This window comes from Aythya ferina (assembly GCF_964211825.1).
Source record: "Aythya ferina genome assembly, chromosome: 18".
NCBI lineage: Eukaryota > Metazoa > Chordata > Aves > Anseriformes > Anatidae > Aythya > Aythya ferina.
The window spans coordinates 10,201,926-10,228,530 of NC_140317.1; the positions used below are offsets into that span (position 1 = coordinate 10,201,926).

At 38.9% G+C, this 26,605-nt stretch overlaps 1 protein-coding gene across 2 annotated transcripts in view; it reads left to right on the forward strand.

The window, feature by feature from the left end:
- Positions 1 to 26,605, forward strand: part of CEP112 (centrosomal protein 112) — a 161,707-nt gene that overhangs the window by 70,456 nt on the left and 64,646 nt on the right. For both annotated transcript variants that reach the window (XM_084492549.1, XM_084492550.1), the window contains exon 20: positions 1,009 to 1,191. In XM_084492549.1, the coding sequence (XP_084348675.1) occupies positions 1,009 to 1,191 (183 nt within the window). The remainder of the gene's footprint in view (positions 1 to 1,008; positions 1,192 to 26,605) is intronic.

The window sequence follows — 26,605 nt, forward strand, 5'->3', positions numbered from 1 at the left end:
GGCGTTTTTTTTTCCTTTTCTTTTCTTTTTCTCTTTTTTTTTTTTTCTCTCTTCTCCTTCCCCTCCCCGAAATCCACCAAAACTGAAGAAAAATCCAAGTGACTGTTCTTAGCAGCTGTGTGGCCCGGAGTTCAGTGGGGAAGCGGCTTCCTGCCGTCCCTATTCATCACCTGCTTCAAAGGCCGCCTGGCTGCTCCAGTGTGCAGGCCAGGTAGGGTGCCATTGTGCGAGGCGGGGAGGATTAGTATCAAAGCTGCGGCAACCAGGCCCTTGGTCTCGGGCTGCCATTCAGTCTAGCGGGGAGAGGCTAGGGCTGGCCAAGGTCACAGCATCCAGTGTGGTGCGGACTGGGAAAGGATCCTGAGAATAGAGCGCTGCTTATGAAACCGTGGTGCAAGCTTGCAGCACAGCAGGTGCCCTTCTGGAACACATACATCTGTTTATGTTGGGGTAGCGTAGCTGACAACGGGATAATAGAGCTTTGTTGTTTTTTTTATAATTTTCTTGAAAAAAATAAAAAAAGACAACTGTATATACCACGGTGGTGAATATCGAAGGAAGAGCTTTCGCTCTGGAAAACCATCAAGAAATCCTTAAAAGATTTAATTGCTGGGGTGGGGGGGTTGCGTGTGTATACTTGAGCAAAGGGGAGAGCAGGCTGGCTATTAACCATTTAGGATCCTCAGCCCTGCGGATGAGCAGCAGCCGGGTACGGGGGGACCGTTCGCAGAATGCGACAATGCAATTTTTTTTTTTCTTTAAACGCTCCGACATTTGTACCAACAAATTGGTTAAGGATGCGCTGGATTTGCTCAGTTGTCGCCATTGTTGGAATCGTCTGGAGGAATTCTGTCACGCTAACGGTGGCTTTTTAAAAGGTGAGGTAATAGTGACGTAAAAATAAAATTGCCAACTTGATGAAATTAAGGGGAAAATTAAGCTGTAGACGAGTTGTCATGACGACAAGGATGTTCTATTGATGAACTGTACTCCTCACTGTCCAATCAGATAGTGGAGCTGAAGCTGGAGCATGAACAGGAGAAGACGCACCTATTCCAGCAGCACAACGCAGAGAAGGACTGCCTGGTCCGAGACCATGAACGGGAAATCGAGAAACTGGAAAAAGAGCTTCGCGCTGCCATGGCAGAGCATGAGAGTAAAACTCAAGAATGCAGGAAACGAGACGGACAGGTAATGATCAATAATGTTTCAAAGGCGTACGCTTATTAGAAAATGCTAATAATTAGTCTTTCCTGTTTGCCAGCATTGTTGGTGATGCACGCTGTGTGATCATTTGCGAAACTGGCACATAAACGTGATTTTGTTTTTTCTTTTCTTCTTTTTTTTTTTCCCGCTTCCCCCCTCCCTTTCCACTACTGAATAGGGCTTTAACTGCAAAAACCACAGGTAGCCAGATTAAAAATCCCATGGTGCGCTATAACTCGGCCTATTTATAATCTTGTCTCATTTTCTTTCATGATGGATTTGTTTAAGAAAAAAGGTATCTGTTCTTCTCCCCCCCCCTCAGCCCTCACAGTCACCCCTCCTTTTCTCCTTCCTGGGCAAATCCATATGAATTATGTCTGCTTCATTCGTATGCTTTTTTTTTGTTTCAAATCTCTGCAGGTAACTCACAAATGGCTTTATTTCATTTTGTCCATGTCTTTTTGTTTCAGTTTTGTATTCCAGATTTGCTTTGTATGTTTGCCTATGTGTATCAGATATTTGATAAGACGATGTGGATTTTGGATTGCTTACCATCACGTTTATTTTCCTACACACACGCACCCCTCCCATCCTCCATCTCTGTGGTCACTGTTGGAAGCCATTTGGCAGAATAACCCCCAGCTGGGGTAGCATTTGACTCTTCAAACTTCTGGATGAAATGTGCACTGTCAGCATGGAAAATGATCTTTATTAGTTTTCAGTTCAAAAAAAAAATCTTACTGCATTTTTTTCAATATATTTTGTAAGGATGGCATGGTGTATTTTCTTAAGAGCCTATATTAAAAAGGCCTACAATGGCAACATTTAAAAAAATTAAGGTGATTTCATAGTTTAGTAAAGATTATTTTCTGAATACTCTTTAATCAGCATTAGAATTGCTTATCATGCAAGGATTATTTTATAACAAAACTGGACATTTTTGGTAAGGCATCTTTAACGACATATGTTTTCCGCGCACCACTGCCTTCCCTATGAGATGTACAACTCTGGCATTGAGGCGTTTTCACTTTACTTTCCTGTAGACTAATAGGCTGTTATTTTACTGAAAACTATAATGTAGCTAAGTAAAACTGAATATTTATTTTTTAATTATTTTTTGGGGGTTAGCCTTGGACTACTCGGTTTATTGAAATCTGCCTTAAGTCTGTTGGAAATGAAGTCGCTTGTTGAGGGAGGATGGGGGATGTATTACGGAGCCAACACTTATTTCTCCATTTCCACCATTATGGTTTTCCAAGGAAAATGACAGATCATTTTGTGGGAACGCTTGGAAAGAGGATATTCAGGTAGCTTCTAAAAAAAAATTAAACCATGCCCTTTATTCTTCGCTTTATTGTGAGAATGACTTAAACAGTTAAGGGACTGCTTCTTATCTTTGGATTTTTTTTTCTTTGGCCTAAGATAGATTAATCTTAACTATATAGCGGGTGCCTTTGCAAAGTTGTACCATCCTTTCACCTACGTGCCTGATGTGTTTGCGTACAAACAAAGGCAGAGCCGTATTTCTCAGGTTAAAAAACAGTTTGAGTTCTGTCTACACGCCAGCGTTCATTACAGTTGTTGCTCTGTATAACCCTGAACACAAATGTAAAGAGACTATCTTAAGCACATTCAGAGAATCTGGGAGGCGTCTTGTAAGTATATCCTATTTAATTCTGTTTTGGGGTTTTTCTGGTAAAGATGGGAACCCAAAGTTTGGTTGTGCCTTCTGTTTGCAATGGGATATATGATGCTACTACAGGTGCCATGTAAAGAGCTGGAAATTATGGGAGCTGTTATGAAAATCTGAACAGTCTGAATAGCAAAAAACTTTGGCCTTTTTACAGGGCTTTTCTTTGTAGTTTGAATATCCCCGTACAGTCATTTGAGCGTTGCTGCCATGAGAATGACATGTAAATCAGGGAAGAAAAATTCAATTGCCTTTGACTAGAAGAGCTGTTGTTTATTTAAATTCAAGCAAGAATCTATCTGCTTTCAAGGACGCCTCGTTTTTCTGTTTTGAAAAATAAAGCGTTCTTAGCTGATTCATCTGGTCTTTGTGTTAGAATTCACTTTTGTCTTTGCAGTGAGCTTAATAGACAATACTGGTGACTGTTACGGAATTATGGCAGATATTTTTAATTTAAAAAAAGAAAAGCTTTGCATGTGTTTATCAAGATGTATATTTTCGGCATCTAATGGGACTAACGGCCAGTGCCCTTGATGAACCATTTGTCAGTCTCTTAACAAAGATATCTCAGTGATTTAATGAGTGTGTGTTGACAAGGCTTTATTTAAAGAAAAAATAAATAAATGTTACTATTGAACCATGTTTGACAGCAGTAATTTTAGGAATTCTTTATATTACAGTGAAGGTGTTTTGAGAAAGGAGAGGAGGCCATTTTGCTTCGCTAAATGAAAAGTAAATTTGCTGTGTATTTCAAAAAATTTAAATAATAATTAGTGCTAATCACACATGAGTATCTTGGTTCGAAGGACCTATCTGTTCAATGTTAAGTGAATGATGTGAAAGCACCATTATTAAAGGTATTCACTGTTATTCTTTTAGAAATGCTTTTCCATATGAGAATATGGAAATGTTTGAGAAACGCGTTTTGACTGAATATTGCAGAACAATTTCTTATCCTGTTCCTGAAAAGATCAGTTTTTTATTTCGTATCCGAAGTCTTTGTTTTCATGTAGGTCTTCAGCTACTCTAAAAGATGGTATACGAAAACATTAAACATTATTGAAATATGAATACATTTATTAATGCTTTGCTTGAAACCACAGCATAAAGATTAAGATTTCAGTACTTTCCCAATATTAAAATGTAAAATAATGTTACTGCTTCTTTGAAATACAATTTATGTCCGCAAAAGAAACTTCATCTAAGTAGATCGCCTATTGTATTCCTAATGAATTTCTGGATAACAGTTGCATTCCACTTTAGCTCTTGGTTTTATCTATTTCTAGGGGGCTTACTTTGATATTTTTTTTTCACCTGGGGTTGTAATGCTTGGGGAGGAGTAAATTGACATGTAGGTCAATAAAGTCAAAGCAGTACAAAGGCTTTTATACCATGCTGTGTTCTTGTAGTCATTTAAGTTCTATATGTTTCCTATGAACTGCTGTAATATCGTCATTGCTTAAATAAGAACACAGGAATTTTGTTTTAAAAAAATCAGTTTTAAATCGCTACTTGTATTCAATTTAGATTTTTTGGATATCATCTGGATTTTCTTTAGGAATATTTTTAAGCTATGGTTTGATCATTTGTTCTCCGCCTCTAACTAATGTTAGTGCATTCATCATTTCACAAATTGGGAAACCCCTTAGATGATAGGTCTTCCTTTTGTTTTAATCAAAAAGAACCTTTCCAGTGAATCAGAGGCTTTCTGAAGCAGGACTTCTGATTACAGAGAATAGTAGATGATATTTTTTTCCCATGAAATAAGATAGCAAGGTTAGAAAATTTTAACAGCCGATGCCAAGCAGGCTGTGGTGGCTGTGCCAGTTGTGCCCTTAGACTTTCCCTTTATCCTGTGACTGTCATTCTCTCCCCAGCATCTGACACGTGCCCTGAACCAGCTCAAAGATTTTTAATGTTACAACTGCTGTACAGAGCTGGATCATTTTCATGCTTGTTCTCAAACCGTTGACCTTTGGGCAAGAAGAAGAATAAAACTACCCCTGTAACTTCAAATACAGTGCTTTGCACTAAAGCAAGAGGGGGAAAAAAGTTCCTTAAGGAAACTGAATTATTTCTTCAGGTGCTGTTGCACTGTAATTGGCAAGTCCACTATTTTCCTCCATTCATAATTGGGTCAAGAGTAACTTGAACAACGAGGCATGCTTTGTCAGTTCTTGTCCCTGATGTCACAGTCTTTAATTTTAACATAACTGTTTATTATCTCAAAAACTTGGCTGCTATAAGAGAATATCGTTGGTGTTTGGGGTGTCTTAGGGCTCTTCATAATCCGTTACCAGTTGGGAGAAAAAACATCAAGTGCTTCTAAAGATGTGCAGATACACATGCTGAAAATGGAAGTTCTTATATTAAAAAAAAAAAAAAAAAAAAAAAAGAGTAATGGGCTGGAGGTGGTGAGAAGTGTTAATAAGTAATAAGGTATTTTATCATGGCCAAAATGTTTCAGTTTTCTCTCTTGCATTTTGCACTTCATGTTATCCTCTTTGCTTTCACCATCACGCGATTTTTTACCTTCTTGAAAATCTGCGGCTCCTTCCCCAGGGCCTGCAGGGCCATCCTTTCACTTTTCCTCTGGATGATCTTTGAGAGCTTGCTTTTTGCTCTTGCTCTTCCTACAACTGTTGCTTTGCGCCTTCCTTTGACTGAATTAATTCTGAGCTGTTTGAGCCCATAGAGACATAGATAGTAGTGTGTGTATATATATGCTGACTAGATGCATACACACATCTATGTTTGCCTGATGGAGAGCTTTATCTACTATTGATAAGAGAAAATACAGAAGAAAATAATAGGAATGCTATATAATTGTTTAATAATAATACCCCAACACACGCACAATTTCTTTTTGTGCATAAATCCTGCTGTAGCAGGAACTTTTCATTGCTATACTCACTCTAAAGGAATCTGGGAGCATTTGTTTCACAACTGGAGACTTTCTTAAACTTTGATCTGAAAGAACCTGCTGTTAACGTGCGGATAAATCACTGATCAACTCTGTTGCACTTCAGGTAGTTGTTCTAATGTCCCCAAACACTGGTTTCCACAGAGATGCTCTTCCAGTATCAGTGGAAGCAGTTTACTTGATTGTGCCTGGAGGGAACAGATAAATGCAGCCTGTGAAACATTCAGATGTTGTTGGTGCTACTGAAGTCACTTCTGTATACAATTTTAAGTAAATAAATTCTATGACTCATATTTTCTTTGACTTTTTTCTTTTCACAATAGAAGATGTCTTTGGCAAGAGAAGAAATGCTCTGTTTGCTTTGCAAGCTTTCTCTGCAAACAATCTAAATCATGGAGTTGCAATCTAAATATTTGTTTGTTATATTTTACTTGGAGAGTAGCTTTTGGGCTGACAGTCAGACTTCTGTAGACAGACAGCAGTTCCCTTTTAGCCTTTCTTAAACAAAGGTTTTTAGCTTTATTGCAGTGTGTTTTATTTACCACCAATCAAAGCAGAATAATGACGGAGGTAAAAATATTTCAAGAAGCAAATATTTATTACAGCGCTTGCGTGATTTCTTTAGGTTGTTATTCCTGGTGGGTTGGGTCAGGGTGGGGCTGGGTCCACTGATGAGGAATATCTACTAAAATCAGGGATCTGGTGAGGGGCTCTGTAGAGCCATTCAAACTGAGCTCTGAATTGATCACCTGAGAGTTGGGTACCGATGGCCAAACCCGGCAGTATCCCAGGGAAATAATTTGGGCTACAGGATAGACAATCATTGAGATTAGAGGAAAAAATGAGCCTCTGCTCTAAAAAAACAGAAGCACACAGAGCTGAGGCTCGTGAATCCCTCCATCAAGCCTCCCCATCAAGAGAAGGGTCTTAGCCTCCTGCACATCTTCCCTTTCTCTTAGCTGAATCCGCCATGCCATGGTTGTTGTTTTGCATTGAGCTCTCTGCTCCTGGTCCCCACTTTTAAGCTGCTGCTTCTGTTTGAGCTGCCTTTCAAAAGCCTACCGAACAGGCTCTAAACATCTGCCACTTCCTCGCTTAATGGAACCATCAAAGCCTTCTCGTGCTACACTGGGTGATCATCTCTGATCTCTTCCACATTTTTGCTTGACTCTCGCTTTTTACAATACGACTGGAATTAGATAGCGAGGAATTCAGTGCAGGAGGTGTGACTTTACTCGCTCCTCTATCCTTTTATATTTCAGGCTGTTCAGCATTTGAAATTGTTATTAAAGCCGATTTTGGAAGCCATATGTAATGGTGCATAAATTGTCGTTTGCTGATTAAAAATGCTAAGTTAGCTTAGGATAGAGCTGACATTTTGTGTGGCTACAGCGTGTGTAAAAGAGAAAGCAGTTGCCATAGAAACTAGCTCATCACGTAGTATGAACTCTGATTCTGAGATGGAGCTCTCAGCAAAATGGACTTTGTTTATATGATATGAAATTGAATATATGCGGTAGTTGTTACACAGTAATCAACATTTATATATTGTTTTTTGTTTTAATTTTAAATATTGCCAGTTGAAAAGATGGAGTATACAATTTCACTGGAGAAGGAGCAAGGTTGATATCATGTACTTTTATTTTACGCCAGTACACCCTGTTTAGGAAAAAAGGATTATTTCCTACAGGAGAGCTAATATAGAATAATTTCTCTATTAAAAAAAAAAATAAAAAAGATCAGTCTTGCTCATCAGCTGGTTAAAGGATCTTCATGTATGACAGTTTCTAACATGCACGCTAGGCGTGGCTTTGCATTCAAGGTTTGGGTGTGATGGTTGCAACGAATGATCAATAGACAATAAGCCTTACACAGTGTGAAGCAAATTTTGAAATTTTGAAATTTGAAACTTCTAGAAAGGAATATTAAAGTACTAACTAATCAAATCTTTTCCTTTATATCCAATCTGAATTTCCGTTGTTACAACTTGGATCTGTAGGATCTGTAGCTTCTCTTCCTTTCACTGCCATCTTCAAGAAGTTTGCCTCTTTTTTGCAATTTCCCTTTAATTTCTGTCTTCAGCTGTGTGTAGATTCCTGCTTTTAGTATTCTGCTGTCCAGGCTGAACAAACCCAGTGTGCTGAGCGCCCTGGAGAGGTCTATTCCTCCAGCTCACAGTTTGAGGTCCCTGTGGATGGCAGCCCTGCTCTGCAACATGCTGACTGCTTCCCCCCAGTGTTGCTTGAGGTTCTTTGTAGCCATCATCCAGGTCAGTAACGGGAATGCTGAGCTGTGTCAGCCCCAGCTTTGACCTTTGAGAACTGCTACGTGCAGCTGGTTGCCTCCACTCCTGTCCTTCGAACCCAGTGGTCCAGTGAGCTCTCCTCTTGTGGTGTAGTCCACCCATCCACTCTCTCTTCAGTGTGACCATCAGGTGATGTAAAGGGCTGTGCCAAAAGCCTTACCAAAGTCAAGATAAAACATGTTGGCAGTTCTCCCTTTACCACAGAGTCAGTTGTTTGATTGTAGAAGGTTTTTAGTTTGGTCAAGCATGATTTGCTCTTGGTATATCTGTGTTGCCTGTTACCAGCGACCTTTTTATTCCTCATGTGCCTGGAAAGGAATTTCCTGGGGGTTTTGTTCCATGCTTTTTGCAGGGGTGGAGGATAGGATGTTCTCTGTGTGGCTACCAACTAAGGTGCTAGGTATTGCAAATTAAGTAGTTAAATTTTTTTGGAGAGTGTTCTTTCTCTTGAACGTTATTCTGGAAAAAGCTTAGCCAAAATCGGTTTAGTCTCTCTTCCTGAGGTCAGCAGATGCTAATTCCATTCACTCACTGTCACCATAAATCAAATTTTGAACAGTAGTCTAGCTGTTAAATGATTTATCTGATAGAAGAGATTTTATGATCCATTCGGTTACTCAATTCAAAGGTATTATAAATACCAAATGAAAGACTGGAAGACCAGAAGAGAAATTATGACAATCTGTAGTATGGAATGTTAACACCACTTGTTTTGGCAGAATTACTGGTCTTAAAACAATAGGATCCATATGGATGCTAATTTTCCCAATTTTGAGCAATAAATACAGCCTCTTTATGGTTTAAGTAATGATATTACTCAATACCACTGCAGGGTCCAGTAGACTGTTTCATGATGAGGTAACAAATAGCAGTTTTGGAGATCTGATTATTTGTATTTTTCTTTTATGTGGTTTGTGATGGGGGAAGGAGAAATCACAAAGCCAGTGAAAAGCCTTGCCCTCTCCTGTAGCTGACATACTTTGGCTGCAGATATGTCAGTTGAGAAATATGAGACCATCCATAAAGCTCCACACACTCCCACATTAAAGTATTATAGAGAAACCTTCAAGTGGAAAACCAGTAACAAATTGCAGCTGAAGTGCTTATGGCAAACTGCGCTGTCCTGGGCGCCCTACCACCGATCCCCTCGTTCCTCTGCTTTAGTCAGGAAGAAAATGGGACGCATCTCTTTCCTCCGGTTCATAGACAGGAGCTTTCTGGTGGTGCAGGGGGAAAACCGTGTTGGGTTATCTGTGGAACTGAAGAGGATGTTACTGGCACAGACACCGGGCTGAGTGCTTCGCTGTTACTCAGCTCCGCAGCTGTTGCAAGCCCTGTGTTGTAGCAACTTCTGTCTCAATTTCTGCCTCAGATGTTAGGAATTTGCTAACCCGTCTGCTGGAGGGTCAGCCCCTCTGTAACCCACCTCATCCCGGGAGCCAGCTCGGGGACACCGCCGCCTTCCTCCCCTCTTCTGAGCGGGCCTTCTGCTCAGGCCTCTTGTTTGAGCCTAGGGCAGGACCAGCTGTCTCTCGCTCTGCATTTCCCAGCCTGGTTTGTTGTCTGCCATTTGGTGATGCTCTTTTCCCTCACTGCCAGGTAAGGGCAGGGATTTTATCTTCTGCATTTGGGCAAGTTCCAGGTAGACAAAGCTCCACATCTCCCCAGCTGTTGGCATTGAATGTGTGCTAGGCATGTACACTTAAGTTTACAGAACCACATATGCTTTTTTTTTGCCCTTTTTAATAAGAAACAAATTAGAAAGAAACTACATTATTATAAAATAAAGTGAATGTTTTCAATATGAAGTCAGACAGCAGAGCTGTTCTTTTGTCCAGTCACCTTTGAAGACATGATTGTCATCTTACTTTAATAAATGCCGTTCCTTTATATGGAAAGAGTGGCACAGACTCTGACAGTGATTTAAAGTCTTTAGTGTTGATTTCATGAGAAAAAATATTTTTCACAGTATGCCTTTAAAGTAGACTTTTTTCCCCCAATTACTCTACATGTTGGCAGCAAATTAGCTTTGAGGGAATATTGTGCACATGATAGTTCTCTGATGTACCGGGGAGTCATTTTTGGATCTCTTAGCTCAGTCAGACCAATGACTGACACTGTTCATGTCTTCAGCTTCTGGAGATTTGAAAGACTTTCTTTTGACAGGGAAGGTGATATGGAAGAAAAAAAGCCAAAGTACAAGAAATGATTGGCAAAGTGATGATATCATCGAATGTTCAAAGACTTCGCAAATTGAAGCTTATTAGACTGACATTTTGTCTTCTATTCAGCACTAATTGGAATCATGCCTGGCTGCATGATGTGGAAGGTGCTTAATACCTTAGTGTTTATCATGACAAAATGACAGAAATCGATGTCAACGATGCCGTAGATTTCTGTTTAATGGAGAAAACAATATATTTCAAACTGAAACTACATATCTCATTGTATTCACCTGTATGAAAGCCTTCCTGAAATACTGCAAATAAGGGAACTTTTATCTTTGGCCTCTAAAATATTGGCTTGGTTACAAATATTTCATATTGAGTTTTTAAAGTTGTTCTTCAGAGTTAATAGAAACAACACTGATGTAGGGCATTTAAAAAAAAAAAAAAAAAAAAAAAAAAAGAAAAGAAAAGAAAGAGAAAAGAAAAGAAAAAAAACCCTGACACAGTGCTTTTACTTGAAACAGATCTGAAGATTCCAGGAAGAGTGAACTCCAGTCTTTCGTACGAGTGATACAGTTCTTCTAAAGTTGTCTCTGACAGCTTGAATTCTTTTGTAGTCTCTGCTTTCTGGTGTATTGGCATCTGTAAAATGAATTTAGAGAAGAGAAATAGAGTGGAAAGTGGTTTTTGGAAAATCAGCCACTGCAAATGCACAGTATGCTGGAATATTTCCGAATAGATGCATGTTTTCCTGCTGTATTGTTTGGGATTTCCAAGTTCTAGGTGCCTGCCTCTCTGAGAGGGGTGCGTGCCTACTGCCTGGGGTAGCATACATGGCCAGCATGGTATTCTACATCTTCATCTTGTTCCATTTGAATTTGGGCCTTCGGTTAAATCTCTAGTATAATTTAAAGTTAATATTTATTCAATAGCTAATAGAAATGACGAGCTTTTAGTTGGAGTAATTACCTGAATGTCCATAATGAAATATGGATTGATCATTGCAAAGTAATATTTAAAGAAGTAACAATTTAATCCAGTCTGTATGCTAGTGGATTTACTGGTCATTATTACTGTAAACTCAGCAATTCTGAAACTAGTTCAGTGTTGACAAACGGTAGTTTAGGGGCTGGTGGTAATTTGCATTGCAGGAATCCTCTCAGGGATCTAAGTGTATGTTGGGTTAGTGAAAATACATAACAGCATCTCCTGAACCAGTGAGCTTGCAACATAAATGTGCTTGTAGGATATTAGAGGTGGGTGCAGCAAGCAGATGGCTGAGGATGCATGAGAAACAATGAAGTTTTGGTTGTTTGACATGTTTTGAACAAGAAAGCAGATGACATAGCACATGAACTGCTTTCCTCAAGTGTCTCTACCAATGACAGAGTAAAAATGCCTTTCCGTGATTTGTCTGTAGCATTAAAAGGCATCTAAAACCTACTGGATATTTGCCATGTCTGCAGTTGCTGCTGTTATCACAGGTTTCTTATGGGACTGAACAGAAAAGTGTCTGACTTCAGGTGGGAGAGATGCAAACACATGGAGAACATCTTTTCTGTGAAAAGTTTGGGAACCATTATAATAAGGTAGTTTATATAAATGCTGGTTGTTCAGTCTATACAAGCTATGTTTATTAAGTCAACTGTAATCCTTCTAAACCTAAATATTATTATTGAATTCCTTGTAGGAAAAGCAAACTTAAAGAATAATTTGTTATTGCAACTCTTGATCTGCTGGACACCAGTGTTGGGGATGGAGGGGTGAGAATGGAACAGGCCAAACTGTCAATGTGCTGTTGGTAATCTTAGAGAGAAAATGCTACTTTTCCTTCTAAAGCCAGTCAGGTGGTGGGAGTGTGTCTTTGTGTGTACGTATGTGTATATATGTATTATTGCCCTCTAATGGATAGAATCTGAATCTCTTGGCTGTGCTTGCTTATGTGGGTTTCTATAGCAAAACATTATTTTGTTTGATATATCCCATCATAGAAGAATCTTTTAATGTTTATTCATAAGAAATTCTGGTACATCTTCTGTAGGTAACGTTCCTTTAGTTTGTGAAATTAATTTGAAATCCATCAGGAAGTCTCACAGCTTAGAGAAGTGCCTTTGTTCAGCCAAAATTTTAACTGCTTTAAATTTGCCACCTTTTCATTTTTTTTCCTATAGTGCTAAAATAATTAAATATGAAAAAAGTACAAGGTCTGTGTTCAACTTCTGCATCAACAGCCACAGGAGTGGAGTAGATGGACAGGACACGCTTCCCCTCCATTGTTACCTCCAGAGCATGCCCGTCTCACAGCATTCACTCCCGAGGCGTGGGTGGAAGAGACTGAGCACTGGGTGTCACCTCGGGTGACACCCTGCCTGTGGTGGGTGTTCCCTGTGGCCACTTCCACCTGATCATGCTGGTTGCTTGTTCATGTACTGCGTTTTCCAGGAAAAGTGGCAGAAGTGCATAACATAACCTCGCAGATTGAGGGTTCAAACCTTGATGAGATTCGTGATAAAGACAAGTATCATATTGAGGCACAACAGATTGGGGTTTGTGTCCTTTTGTAAGGTAAAACTACCTTTGAAATTGTGAAAAGGAAGGCTTCAGGTTAGATGTAAACTGGGTTTCCAGATGTTTGTACTGAAAATTGTCTACTTCTCCAGGTTCTTTATAGTGGGGTCCTAACACGGTTGTAGTTGTTCCTAGCAGGGCTCTGTTTTCATTCAATAAATACCTTTGGGAGAATTAAATTTCAGAGTAGCAGTGAGGATCCAACAGTTACCTTCCTCCCCTCTGGGAGGTTCGTGGCGGTAGTGGTAAGCAGTGTGGTTATCCCAAGGAGGTTCCTGATAGGTATAGATTGTTACAGTCAGAGCTGTCGTACTCACAAAATGCTTTAACTGTTCTGATACAAACAGCAACTGATTTCACACAGCTCTAAGGTTCCTCCCATTTCTCTGTACGTTAGGTTTTACTCGAGTCCATCACACTTCTATTACTTTATGATCTAATTAATAAACTGAATCTGGGTTGGAACAACAGAAAGAATAGTACATTAATCAAATTCCTTTGTAATGACTCTTTTCATGTGAATGACTTCTGCAAGGCGTGAGCCAACGCAAGGCATGCTGTACTGGCTTTTCCTGTACTTCCCGAGGGCCTGGGTGCTTCCCTGTGCTTGTACCTGCTCAGCTTCACACGCTGTTGTAAAAGAGCATAGTAATGATCTGTGAGCCTGCTCCTGGGAGCAAAATAAATTATTCCTGGGGTTTGGGCTACTACAGTTTACGTTCGTTGTGAAAATAAGGAGAGGGGGGAAAAAATGCACGTGCCAACAGAGAGACGAAGGAGCATCTTCTCAGCCCGAGATGGGGACTTTATCTATATTTATAAATATTGGTGTTTTTCTTCTGAACGTGATGTTTCCTAGCAATATGTGCTGTTTTTTCTCAGAAAAGTTATTTTCCGCTTACAATACGTTGGCAGCCATTGTTTGTATTGTTTAGGATCAATGGAGAAATTTTTCTAAATGTTATTTTGATTTGATTTGATGACATTGTTCGCTGGTGAATTATGAAAGCTCTGATTGTTTGGTGCACAAGGAGGGTATAATACATTGCTTGGTCACATGCTCGCTTAATGCATGCACATTGTGATGGCAGTAGTAATAGCACCATTAAAGAACAAAAGGTAGCAACACATAGTAGCTCTGTATCTGGCCAATCCCCTCAAATTACCATAAATATTTGAGCAATCTGAATAGTTTTAGACTCTGTAGTAAAGCTTTCCTGTTCTTATCTGGCACCGAAGGAATGTGGAATAAAGTATTCATTTAACCAAGTATAAAAATATGTATGCTATGCAGTTATAATCATGTGTCATTAATCAGAAAATACTGCAGAAACTCTGACAAATTAAAAACACAAGGATGTGTCTGCAAGGGCTTTTTCAGTCATTAAAAAGCTGCTTCACCTCTCAGGCAAACTATTTAATGGCAACTTCTTGCTCAGTGTACTGACATCTTCAAAGGCTCTGACATCTGTCGGCCTTTGAACTACCATTAAAAAATATTATCCCATTTCCATTCTTTTATGCCCATTTTTTTAATTATAGCCCTTCTTTCAAGTTAGGAACATGGTTGGTTTAAATGATGCTGTCCTTTCGTTTTCAGCCACCCAGCTGCGGTTTGAATAAATTGATGTAGAATCAAAGGCGGGACTTTAAAGGGAAAAGGTTTGATGGACTTGGACTCCGAACCAGATGAGGTTTTATGATGAAAAGGGTTTAATCCCAGCACAGGCATCGCTTCTATCAGTTGAGCAGTACAAAGCGATTCATATATATAGGTTCACGAGAAATGATCTATTTTTTTTTTAAACAGCACAGATCTCTTCAGGACTTGCAAATGTGGCATTAGCTAATATTCAGAGAGCTGATTTCCTTTCATCCACCAGAAGCTTATGATTATAGTACAGTTCTCGAATTGGAAATGAGAGCTGCAACACAGATTTAAAGCTATGCTGTCTGATTTGTATTCAATATACATGTCACTGCGGGACAAGCCGGTCTAGGCCGAGCTGGTTCAATAAAGGGAAAAACAGTTTCAGCATCTGAAATTCTCGGGGAGGGGGGAAGGTACCAATTAATTCTTACCTGCCCTACCTGAGTATTGTGTTGGGTACTTAGATTACTACTGTTTCTAAAACTGTGCAAACAAACCCTTGTGATAAAATGTCTTTGGCATCTTTTGCATCAGAGGTTTGAGAGAAAAGATGCAGCATTAATCAGTAATGGCTTCTAATGCAGCCATTTATATGGAAGGCAACGTTTGTTTTTCTGTACGTGAGTTTCAAGGAGGCTTAGCAGCGACAGCTTTGCTATTGCTTTATAGCAGTAGCCTTCATTAGTGCAGTAATTGGGCTTGCATATGGAGAAATCTGAAATCTCTCAGAAATTCATCAGATGCTATTTGTCAAAAATACCATCTTGTGGTACCCAGGAAATAATCTCTTTAATGGTTCCCTGCTCTTTGTGCTTCGTGTTAGTTGAAATGTGGTACATAGACATATTTTCTTACTTTTCAACAATCAGTTTGTGTCCTTCAAAACAATGATGCTTTCCAGAAAAGTAAAAGCAATATATTTCAAAAGTCTGCAAATGACGTCCTCTTAAGGGACTGTGCTTCATTGTTGTACAGGAGGAGGACTGCTGCTTTTGGTCAACTGTCAGCAGCTCCCCACAGCCATTGTTCCCTGCCAGAATATTCAGTTTAGGAGTAATACATTGTTCTTTATCTCTTAATGCAATTTGGAGCTTTTTTTTTATTATCATTATTTCAAGGGAAGGCAGGGGGGTAGTGGAGGGAAAGAGAGTGTACTAAATATAAACATGGTCCTGTATAAATGGCCTCATTTAATGGGTTATTTTACTGGTATTTCACAGAATTTACTTTAGTATGTATTTATATTTAAACTATATGGTGACATTTAGTGAAATACAGTAGACTCAAAAGGTCTGAAGAAACTCCTGCCCCAGGATGCAATGGCCTATTTGTCATTCCGAAATGACAGTGGCATCAACTGAATTCAAGGACAAGCAGAGAAGGATGAAAAGGATAGACATCAATGTAAAGGTGCCAAAGAAAGATTCTGAGCCAGAAGTACTCTTGATTTCAAGAAAAAAATGTTATGCACCCAGTCCTTATTTATTTTGTACAGATCATCCGGGGATTGATCTTGTCTTTCTGAAGTGGTAGCAGTAGCATGATGCTTCCAAAAGGTCTCCGAATGCAGAGGAGCCACTGCAGAGATGATGGGGATAGTGCTGGCAGCTTTTGAGGATGAGGGTGCAGAAAGGGAGACTAGAAACGGTGCGGGCTTGTGTGTGTGTGTGTGCACAAAGTACACCAAAGGTGCCGTCAGCTGATGCCTTTGACTCCAACCTGACAGCTAGGTTGGAGTGCACGCTTCCTTCCCTAGGACTTCTATCCTCATGCAGATGTGACAAATTTAGCTGTTAGATATAAGGATTGACACTAAAGATAATCAGTTAGCTTATGCTCTTCCAATGTGGAGTTTGTTTCAAAAAGGAGATAGTAAAAATCTGCACTTGATTGTTTAATTTTGCACCTTATTTGTGCAAGTAGCTAAGATACAAATAAGAATTTACCACAACTAGTCGATGAGAAGAAAAACTCCAACTATTACTGTCTTGCAGAACTGTTTTTTGAAAGCTGGAAGGTGACTCTTTCTTTGAAGTCTAAACCTGTAAATTACACCTTTTTTTTTTTTTTTTTTTTTAATTTCCAAAGCTCCTGGTCTTCAGGATTTCTGCCCACACAGATTGCCATTCGTGAGACCAAGAATGAGGACTTCATGCTTGGTTAAAGACTGTCACCTTCAATATAGCAGCATGGCATCAGCCATGAGAGAGCTTCCTCGTGTGTTAGGTTCTTTAGCAGAGTAGAATAAGTACACAATGGGCTAGTGCATTTACCTCATCTTTAGTCATCAGACCAGAAAATAGCGCTGTTAGGTTCCTTAGCTGACTTCGCATAATTACATTGGAGTTTAGAAGAATTTCTTTCACCTTGAATAACAGGCCAGGGCTTGGATGGCATCATCCACTTAGAGCCTTCCTTGAGTGCTTCAGCTGCCTGTTGAGGAGATCCTGGTAGATGACTTGAGCAAGAACTCGTGCCCAGAGTTTGCCCTTCTACAAGTACTCAGAAGTTGAAAATCGGAGATATGATTGTTTAGTTTTTTTAATCTGTATCTTGTCTCATGTGTGTTTTGTCAAGTTTTCAAACCAATTTCATTTCCGTTACAGTCACCATAAAACCTTCATGGGGATGTATAGGGTAACATTTCCGGAGTACTCTAAAGATGCATTTGCTTGGAGCAATAATTTAAACAAAGACATGCAAAAAAAAAAAAATGAGTTAATGATCTTTTTCTGTTGTTTTCCTACTTTCTGTGAAGTTTTTTCATTAGTTGACAGGGCAAAGACATTTCCAATAGACAATATGTCCTGTACCTACTCTGGGGACAAATTAGAAAAGATACGTTTAATTTTGCTGCTTCACAGAGATAGATGTCTGTAGAAATCCTTAAATCTGTAATACATCACATCTGCATTTAAATCAGGATTGCAAGTTGTTTGGGAAATGCTAATGATTTTAAATTTAATACATGGAAATTTAAATGCAAAGGTTTGTTTACAAACTTATCCTTAGAGTATTTCTGTGTCCAGCTTCTCCAATCCGAGTGGTGGGTAGTTCTTTCCAGTTTGCTGCGGAGATCTTTAACATCCATTGATGTATTCCATTGCAGGAAGGTCCTGTCCTTCCTTAAATGTCAATAGCTTTTCACATTCAACACAAGCTTTGATCCAGTGTTGCTTCTGAACTGTATACATCCGTAGCATTCTTCTGAAAGGAATAATTTCCTTTCACATCCTGAAATACAGAAAAACTATTTTATTTTTTTTCCTCAGAAGAAAACAGGGGAGAGTGAGCTTGTGTTTGGTGTAATGTTCATCAATCTTTTTTTGGGGGGGATAAGTTGTTTGTATGAGGCAGCAAAACTGATACAAGGTATAGGTTATTATTTTTCAGCCACTGTGTATTTTATCTATATCCTGCCCTCAAAAATATTTTTAGGGGATCACAGCATTAAGCATATCTTTATGGATATATGTTTTCCATCTTCATTATACTTTAGTGACGTTAATGGAGTTATGCAGATTGTTTGGTGCCTAGCTGAGTGTCTCTGTTAAATTTCATAGTAGAAAGACGCAAGGAAATGAGTCTTCCATCTAGACCTTTCCAGGTAGGTCCATTAGTAGTCTTACTCATTTTATCTGTAGACAGGAAAATACAAATGCAAATGTCTTTTACACAAAGAAGAGAGAGAAGAAAGCTGTATGTCTTTATTTTTTGACTCTATAATCTCTTTTAAAGCAAATACAGTAAACCAGGTTATAAGAAAGTCATCTGGAAGTGGTCTTCCTGGCAAGATGGCCAAATCTTTTCTAGATCTTGAACTGTTAAATGGAAAAATTATTTGCATTCATCTCAATTTCAACTTGGTGACTAATCCTTTCCCTCACATTGTCCTGTATTGTTCACTTCCAGTCTCATCTCTCCCCCACATACGCTTGAGGTTCTTCCATTTGTCTACAAATCATCTTATTAGGCAGGCAGTGGCAATAACCAACCTATATGAAGTTCTGCTTTCTAGATGCTGTTAACTAAATTAGAATCAAATATACTTATGTAAATTAAGAAATCAAAATAAGCTCCGTTAATTTTAAGCTCTTTGTGGAGCTGTGAAATGGATGTCTGATTTTCTTTCTTTCTCCCTCTCTCCCTCACCCCCTTTTTTTTAAAGCCAAATAGTTTGTAGCTTAAATCCCATTGACATTTACTGGCACTTAGGCAGCTAACTGCCTTCTTTAAAAGTCCAGATCTATTTCAGTGCACTTCTTTTGGAAATAAAGATACAAATTTGTATTTTTTTATTCTTTTTCATGATTTTTTTTATTGAAAATGGAGCTAAGCAGAAGGTAACTTCTCTTTACTGCTCTTCACGAATCAACACTTACATTGCGTTTCAGTAAAATGCTTAAGCTGTACTTGCTCTATCTTGTCTAGTCTTATTCTACATTAATAAGAAATAAAATCTAGTCTGGAATGGTGCTGGACATTTCTTGGGACTGTGACAAGTGCAGAAGTTGGGGAAACACAAAATGAAGTTGCCCATAGTCTGGAAGTGGAACGACGTTTAGCCTCCAGCAGCACTGTACGGTTACAGTGGTGTTAAATCTGCCCCTGCCCCTAGCAGAGTACAAAACAAGCAAGGTTGATCAGAGTTTACTTTTAGCAGATTCACACATGTTGGGCATTTTTCAGAGCATACACAATGTTGAAGCAGTCCAAGGAAAGAACCTTACAAAGGAGTCTTGATGTTTAAAAGCACCTTAATGCTGTTAAAATTAATAGAATAAATATGTAAGTTAGCAGCTCAACACCTCACTTGGCAAGTCCTGGTGGATGTTTTCAAAAGCGATGTCAGAGGTACATTTGTGGAGGTGGGAAAATCTGGGGTTGTGCTGAGATGGAGTTGATATACCTTTGCGTAAGCCTTGTAATATGGGGACTCAGATTTTACACAGCTGAACAGCGAACACTTTACTGTTAGTATTATGGTTGCCATCTGCACTGCTTCTACGTAAGGTTTTTTGGACACTGAACATGCATCTGTTTTATTCTGGAGAGCTGCTGCTCTTTGTAAGGTGGGCAGCTTAGTGACTATAGTGACTATATTGGGCCCCTCACTACGAGAAGGACATGGAGGTGCTCGAGAGAGTCCAGAGAAGGACAACGAAGCTGGTGAGGGGTCTGGAGAAGTCTTACAAAGAGCAGATGAGTGAGCTGCGATTGTTCAGCCTGGAGAAAAGGGGGCTCAGGGGTGACCTTATCGCTCTCTATAGGTACATTAAATGAGGCTGTAGCAAGGCGGGGATTGGTCTATTCTCCCACGTGCCTGGTGACAGGATGAGGGGGAATGGGCTTAAGTTGCACCAGGGGAGGATTAGGTTGGATATTAGGAAAAACTTCTTTACCGAAAGAGCTGTTAGGCATTGGGATGGGCTGCCCATGGAAGTGGTGGAGTCACCATCCCTGGAGGTCTTTAAAAGACTTTTAGATGTAGAGCTTGGTGATATGGTTTAGTGGAGGACTGGTTAGTGTTAGGTCAGAGGTTGGACTAGATAATCATGGAGGTCTCTTCCAACCTAGATGATTCTGTGATACACCTTTCGTTTAACATTTTTCCTACAGAATACCTAAAATTGCTGTTATACAGATTTAAAATCTGGAAACACTTGATTTAAGATCATAGGAATACACTTCAGTTTTGGGATGCAATTATTAATATATAAAGTAAAGGTGTCTTCTATGTAACAAGTTGTGCAATAGCACCAACTTCATGGACAGAATCTTCTTCCCTCAGGAATAAGGAAGTTTATGTATGCATTTTCATGTATGTTTATATAGTGTTTTGTGCATCTTTTGTATTGAAGTTTTAGTTTTGCTGATTTAGTATTTCCAGCAAGTACTAGATTAGTGATCAGGACTACATTTAATTGTGGTAGACTGTGACTTAATTGTGCTTCAGTGCTAGAATCCCTGTGCTTCAGTGATTCCCTCCAGAATACTTTGCTTTTTTTTGAAAATTGTATCAGTGCTCTTAGGAGGTGAAACCTACCTGTTGGCCATTGAACTGTTGTTCATTCTCACTTCATTTCACACCATTTTATTTATCTGCTCCCTTAATTACCATTTTTATGGGTCTGTGTTCTTACCCAAAGGCATTTAAACTTGACAGTGTAATAGATTGTGCTGTGAAAGCTAAATAGCTGTTTATTACTTATCCCTATTAATTTGGGTTCTGCCACATCATTACACATGTGATAATGTCCGTGACATTTGCAGAAGTAGTTTTCTTTACAAATCAGTGCAGTTCTCGCATTGCTTCCAACATTACTTCCTGACCAAAAATCCAGGAAGAACTCTTTAAATCATTCTCCAGTAGTAAAATAACTGCAGAAATCTGACCACCGTTAGCCAGGCATTATTATGCTCATGTTAATATCTTTTGTGCATTACCTTGAAATTTCCATCTTGGTTCTGTTTCCTTGTGTCTTTCCCATCCCTCCATCCCTCATCAGTTACTACCCTAATTTAGGTTTGTTCATTTAGATTTGTTTTTCCCGTGTGATTAGGATGGCTGGCTGATGTTCGTTAAAAGATGTTCCTTAAAAACTTAGTTCTTTATGTTGCAATTTGCCTTGTTGAGATCCTGTTACTTGTTACTGCTTTGACAGGATATTTTGAACAGTATCTCATATACTTCCATGTTCCCAACCTTATTTTCTGTCTATACATTTAAGGTTTCGTATTATTTACAAATTACTGGTTTTATCAATCACAAGAAAAAATGATAATATGCTTAATATTTTATTTTAAATTGTCATTGTATAGAAAATCTTTTTAATATACTTGATTAAAATGGAGATACATGGCATTAAAAACTTGAGTTACTACATTTTAATGACTTGCAAATTCAAAGCTGTTTTTAAAGTATTGCTTTGGACTTGAGCTTTTTAGATTTAGATTGTAGCTTAAACCAAGATTCCTATTTTTGGCGTTGCTGTGTACCTTTTGTGTTGTTGTCCTGTGACAAGGGAGCCATACGTTTATCTGCCAGCTGGCTGAACTGGCCAGATGAAATTCGTCTGGCTGGGAGAAAAGCAACCGTACTGGGCCCAGTGAGTCTGGCTCAGTGGGATGTTTTGTGGACAAAAAGAACAGAGAGCCACAGGGATCATGCTTGGCCCTTAGAAGCTGCACTTTGTTGCCTCTTTTATCTCCTAATGGTAAAAATCATAGGGATGGTTCCCAAAAGCCAGTGAGATCATGTGTAAGACTGATTGTTGTGACTCGCTGGAACTGCAGTAGCAAGACTCGTTAATGTAAACCAATTTTGGTTTAAACACAAACCAACATCAAGCATCTTTGAAGTTCTTACAGCTGTACTTTTTTCTTAGCTTAGAGCTGCAAACAAATACCATTTGTTTACTTTTTTAGTAGTCTTTTATGTTAGGTGCACTGCTTTTTTGTGTGTGATGGTAGAGAAACTCGTCCCGTTTCTCAACCCTTCACAAAGCTTTTTTTGTTAATAAGAAAGTTGAAGTAGTTCAGATTCCCCTTTTCCAACAGATAATCTGTCTAAGTTGTTTTACCCTAAATATGTCACCAGTTGCTGTGCTGACTCAGATGGGATGCTTCTCCCACCTCTTCTGGAACGTTGCACTAATCTAGGGTAAAAGGGAGTCATTGTCACCACTGAATCACTGGTTTCTACTTTGTTCCTTATTTTCCTTTTAATTCTTCTTCATCATCAAAGTGAGATTTGTTTTTACTGCAGACTTCCTTTCCCTTGACTGGACTGATCTCCTTTCAAAAATAATCCACTATCCAATAACAAATGTTATGTATACCTCATCCATCTCTGTCACATCAAGCCAGCCTAACAAGACACAAAGAAACAAATCTCCCTTTCAGAAGGGTGCAGCTGATGGTTTCACATAGTTCACTGTTCAAACGAACGCACTAATTTTAATGTTCTTCCAGGTGAGAAAACGTTGAGCAAGTATTAGCACACAGAGGCAGAAACTGCGTAGCAGTGATTCCAGCAGGGCTGTTGCTCATGGGCTAATATTTTAGGTTATAATCCTAGGATGAATTATTTTCAGCATCTAACCTAACGCTTCGTGTTTGAACTAAGTCTGTGGAACTGCTCAGAGGTGTTTGGGGGTTTTGTCACATGCAAGCAAAATTAAGCACTGCAAATGGAGATCTGTGCGGTTGTCTCCAGCTGAAGCCAAGTTAGCCCACCACAGAAAGCTTTCAAAACTCAGTTCGAAGAGGTATCACAATCCACTTGGAAATGCAGTAGTCCTTAAAAGTGCTACTCTTTCAACTGCCTAAGTACCCTCAGCAATGAAAGCTTTCTGCAACTTCATCTGTGGGGAGCTTAGTCACTTGTTGAAGCTGCTGAAGCAACACCTAAATCATTCTAGATCTGAGCCATGGGGAATAACGCTGGATTTTATCTCAACTCTGCATTTCCTTGGTTTTGTGAGTTCAAACGGTGCTGAGGGCATTTCAAAGTTATGTGTGGTGATGGGGTGGATGTGGTTTGCTGTGTAATACATTGAGAGGGAGCCCATGTATTCCATCACCAAGTAGAAAAGACTCAGTCATGCTCCAGCCTCTTCCTTAGAAACTGGTCCAAGCGAATGCTTCAAGAGGTTGAAGCAGAAGCTCCTGAAAAACAAAAGGAATTGGACTGCAGTTATTTGGTCCATTTCTCATCTCTGTTGCCTTTAACTTGTAGCAGAGTTTCAGACTTCAGCAACAGATTTTAATTTGAACTTTTTGCCAGCTTTATATTTTCTTATGCAATTTACTTTTTAAAATTAAGAGCACATGTTTTCCTTCCAAATAACATGAAGTACATTTATTGGCATTTTAAATAGGCCAAAGTGAGTGAGCAACCTTCTTTTTTTTTTCTTTCAAGTCTATTTTTTCCCTACAGGCAAATTGCTGTGGGCTTTTGACCCACCCTTTTTATGACACTATTTCAGCACAGATATTCTTAGTTAGAATTCTAAGTTATTCCTTTGAAACAGAAATAGAAATCACCATCTCAGCGAGCAGTTTCTTCATCTATAGGACTGTCATACGTGCCACGTAGCATACATGCAAGTATGCCATGTACATTCATGTGAAATCTCTACCTCTCACAGAGCTAACTTTACATGCTTGTATTTTGGTTCCCTTTGGGGTATTCTGTAAGCTAGTGTTTTCTTTCTCTGTTTTTCTTTAAATCATTTTTACAGAATGCTTTCTTGTTTGAGATGTGCTGTTTTGGCATGGCCATCCTTCAGCGTTCTTTGCAAAAGAGATATGGATCTCTCATTTCGTTTACTCAAACCCATACCACTGAAAAAAAGGCTTTAACCCTGATTCCTAAATCCAGCAAGTAGCAATACCATTTTGAACCTACTATATACTGTGAAATCTTTATTTCTTATGTTTAAGCCTTCCATTGAGCACAATAGTTATTTGCTCTGGTGGAGTATTGAAGTTGTTGTGTATGTCTCACAGGAGCTCTTGCACCCAAGTTATTGTTTGGAGCATGCAATTTGGTCAGCACAATTCACAAACAGATACAAGCAGCTATAAAATTGCTCTGAAGTTTTATATTTCATGGACTTTCCACAACAGAAAACTGTCAATTTTTAAATTTTTCCTGCTAATACTAATTTGCCCACATCTAAGCCTAATAATACTTTATGAGACCTGGCATGTGGAATAGCAGAGTCTTAGTGATGGAAAGTTTGGGCTTCATTTCTTTTAGTAGTTTTAAGATGCCCATGTCACAGAAAGTTGTCTTATGCAGCAAGTTGGTCATTCATAAGCTGCTTCTGCCAGTGACTTTGTTTATGGGTTTAAAAAGAAAAATCTAGCTGTGAAAACTAGCCTTATTTTAAGGTAATAGACAAGAACTGTGCCTGTGATCCCCAGCATAAGCTTTTCCCAGTCACTTTGGAGAGATTAGATGTCTCTTAACATCATCTTACTAGCAGTGAAGTTGCTCCAAAAGGACTCCCTTAATCATATTAGTTTCGCTGCCATCACCCTGTCTTCAGATTCTTTCTTCTTTCCTAATAGAACCAAATCTGCTTTTGCCATCTATTAGGTCCAACATTAATGCTCTTTTACATATTAATTACTATTACTTTACCTATAACATTCAGCCCTCTATCTTTTGGCTCCCCAGTTTTGAATCTGAAAGCTTGGCACTGTCACTGCCATGTGGCAGTAGAAAATGCTGCATTGTGCTGTTTGAATTTTCCTTTGTCTTTGTATAAGAATTATTGAGTATAGAATGAAGTAAAGCAGAAGGAAATAACAGTTGACTCAGGAATTCACCCATTCTCTATCTTGGCTTGTAATATGATGTATGAATGTTTTTTTTCTTTTATTCTAAGAAGTGAGTCTTGGCTTCTTTTCTGAAATATTTTATCAAACTTTTTAGGAATCTTCTAAGCGATGTAATATCTTGAAGTTTCACTTATGGAAAAAATCAAGCTTTAGGAAGCTTTTTTTAAAAAATGTTTTTACAGTTACTGAAACATTTTGTTATGATCTTAAGGTGAATTATTTTTCTGAAAGAATTGTAGAAGCATATTGTAGATTATAATGATATACTGCAATGTGCTTTACATTTTAGTCTGTATAATTGCAAACTAAAGTGTATTTTGCATTTTAGACTGTTTGCAGATTTAGAAAAAATAAAAGAATGGAGGAAAAGATCGGGAAAGAATCTAGTGTAGATCACACTATCTGAAGCATATGTTTGAAATAATGCTGATACAGGCTGAAGTATGTGGCCTGTGTTATAATTCTGTATAGAAATTATGTGCTCAGTCTGTGCATGCATGCACAAAACTTTACCTTTGACATGCTAAGGAGTAATGCCAATGAGTAATTAAGCAAGCATGGAAACAAGTCAATCTTGTGATAAGTTTCTGAGACGGCTAATATTTAATACATGTTACAGCTGTGATAGTCTAAGAACACAAGGGAAGGTTTGAAAGGAGACATCATGTCTTTTATTATACCATATAGCTCAAATAGTTTTTAAAAAGACAGACTTTCAAGCCTCAGTTTTCTTGCAGATCACAGTAATTATCGTAGCAATCTCTCCTGGTACATTAATGTACAAGGCGTTATTTCTGATACAGTCATTAATTTCCCAACTTTGGTCAGAAATCAGTGTTCCTTTGTCAAAGATTTGTAGTAATGTGGTTCTCAGAGACTGCAAATAAATGGTTTAACTGAATATAGATACTGTAGGAAACGTCTGAAGAACAGTTATAGTTGGAGAGAGCACTTCACAGCTCCAGAAGCAGTAACTGGCACTCCAAGGCAATGGGGTTTTTAAATATATGCTCATTTTAAAGCAGATTTTCTTATGAAACCTTTAATGAGCTTGATCTGAGTCACCTACATACGTTTGGTAGGATGTCGGTATTTTATCTCCATGTCATCCCGTACATCCCAAGAATTCCAGGGAACTGCAGCATTGCTCATGTGGCAGGAACAAAAAGGGGGAACTACTGAGTGAGGTTTTTAGTGAAAAGGCTTGTTTTCAGAACTGTGCTTATGAAAGAACATGTTTTTCAACTTCATATGTTACAATTAGCTGGAAAGACAATGGTTTTGTCACAGACGCAATGCACCTATATTTCTTTTGAAAAGCTACAGACAATGCAGTTAGAACAGTAACTAATGAGAGCTATATACAAGGGTAAATCTGAACGAATTAATACGATAGCAGTAGTGTATAGTCTGTACACTTCAGGAGTGTTACAGATTTACTGCACGTCAGCTTCGTTCCTCGCACTTGGATGTTCCTAAGCTGACTCCCTGCGGCTCAGCCTGCTCTGATGCCACAGTGCACAGCGCATTTTGCTCCCGAGGACTGGAGGATGATCTGTGATCACATAAAAGAGAATCATGGATTCATAAGTCTGTCTTCCATTTCGAAGGTTGTCTCATCTGTACCATGTTTGCAGAGTTGTAATGGTTCTTTATGGTGGCCAGTGTCATCCTTTCTTAGCATGCGTTGGTGCTCTCACCTGAAGGAGCACTTTCTGTGACATGTTCCTTGTGCACATCA